Source organism: Lolium rigidum, chromosome 3 (genome assembly GCF_022539505.1).
Source record: "Lolium rigidum isolate FL_2022 chromosome 3, APGP_CSIRO_Lrig_0.1, whole genome shotgun sequence".
Classification (NCBI taxonomy): domain Eukaryota; kingdom Viridiplantae; phylum Streptophyta; class Magnoliopsida; order Poales; family Poaceae; genus Lolium; species Lolium rigidum.
The window spans coordinates 361,484,438-361,486,078 of record NC_061510.1 but is presented as its reverse complement, the minus strand read 5'-3'; the positions used below and the strand labels follow the sequence as shown (position 1 = coordinate 361,486,078).

Genomic DNA, 1,641 nt, shown 5'->3' with positions numbered 1-1,641 from the left:
GAGGGGGTTCAGGCCTGCCGCAGGAGCCAAAGGGACGATTATTTGATTGTTTTTTCTTCTTCTAGGGTCTGAGTTGTTCTTATTTGGCTGCTTATATTTGCCATATTTGTTTTTTCTTCTTCTCCGTTTCTACCCTGGTTGTTCTTTTCGGTTAAACTGTTCAATTTCCGGCTACCTATTTTGTGGCAAAAACTTTGCTATTATAGGATTTTACCAAAAAAATGTATGGACACTTTTTGATAAACGAGTCCAAATGAAACCCCATTTGCAGCGGATTCCGATAACATGCAGAGTTTATACTCCCTCCGATTAGAAATAATTACCTAAAAATTTACGTATCTAAATATTTTTAGTGCGTAGATATAGCCATTTTTGAACAGTTATTACAAATCAGAGGGAGTACAAATATATGTCATCCTTTAATAGCAAAAAATTCTGTGAAACCGTCCTAGGTATTGCCCACGATCCCTAACCCAAAGAGATGCGCAGCACATGCCCCATAGTAATGTGGGGAATAATTGCAAATTTGTAACCTCGACATTTCTTTACTCTGATTTTAAGACATGAAAGAAGTACAAGTTCAGACAAGCAGGACAAAGACAGCAGAGAAATAACAACCAAACGGCGTACGGAACAGGAACGCCAGACTCGAGAGACCGACACGCCTGCTCTGCACAAATGCACCTAACCCAAGACTCCACCACCGGAGACGAACGCGTACGTACGATTGGTACGAACGGTACGCACCGGCATGGACTACCGAGCACATACTCACTAATCAAGCACCGTACTTGTAGTTGCCGATGTCCTCGGCGATCATGTCCAGGTCCCTGGAGGCGGTGACGGCCATCGACATGGTCCTGCGGTGGCGCCCACCGGCCGGCCTCGCCGGCTGCTGCTCGGACGAGGCGTCCGCCGCCGCGGGCTTCCGCTGCTCGCCGCCGTCCGCCGGCACGTCGTCGAGGCTAGCGAAGTTCTCCGGCAGCGAGAAGACGCTCTGCGACGCCCTCCTCTGGTGCCTCCCCGGCCTCTGCGACATCTTCGAAGTTGACGAGGACGAGAAGACCTACTCGACTTGGCCCGTGGCAGATAGACTCAAAGCTACTACCTTGCGAGCTGTGAGTTGTGAGGGAGAGGTGGCAGCCACAGCTATATATAGCCTGCCCAACGCACGCTCCCCTGGATATCTTCTTGTTCTAATTTTTGGTACTCCATTATTGTCTTTTATTTTCATTAATAGTAGTGCTATACTTTCTTTAGAAGAAATTAATTGTGGTACCAAAAAAGTGCCAAAAATGAACATTAATAGAGTACCATCGATATATTTTCCAGTACATTTACTGTAATGAACACGGAGCAATCAAATTTAGAGCCCAAATATTTTTGAAGGTACGCTGCAGATCTGGTAGTAGTTCCTAGCTCCAAAGGGCATTGACTTGTGCATGCATATCTACATGGTATACGAAGCTGCATGTGCATGCGCATGCGCATGGCTAGCTAACCGCGTTTTGCTATGAGTCCACGTGGCGAATAAGGGTTTCTTCTTGCTGACCTGGCTCTCTCATCTGGCACCTCGATCGATCGTGTGAGCGTGTGATCAGCTCTGCCAACAGGCCAGCTGGGATCCCAAGGTATAGCCAA

General features: G+C 47.3%; 1 protein-coding gene across 1 annotated transcript; it reads right to left on the bottom strand.

The window, feature by feature from the left end:
* Window positions 1-778: 778 nt before the first annotated feature.
* On the bottom strand, window positions 779-1,039 carry LOC124700423. Its single transcript, XM_047232555.1, has one exon. The coding sequence runs from the start codon at window positions 1,037-1,039 to the stop codon at window positions 779-781; it is 261 nt and encodes an 86-aa protein (XP_047088511.1).
* Between the last annotated feature and the right edge of the window lie 602 nt (window positions 1,040-1,641).

What these genes read in the sequence shown, in the direction of transcription:
- LOC124700423 (XM_047232555.1), bottom strand. Translation starts at nt 1,039, where the DNA reads ATGTCGCAGAGGCCGGGGAGGCACCAGAGGAGGGCGTCGCAGAGCGTC.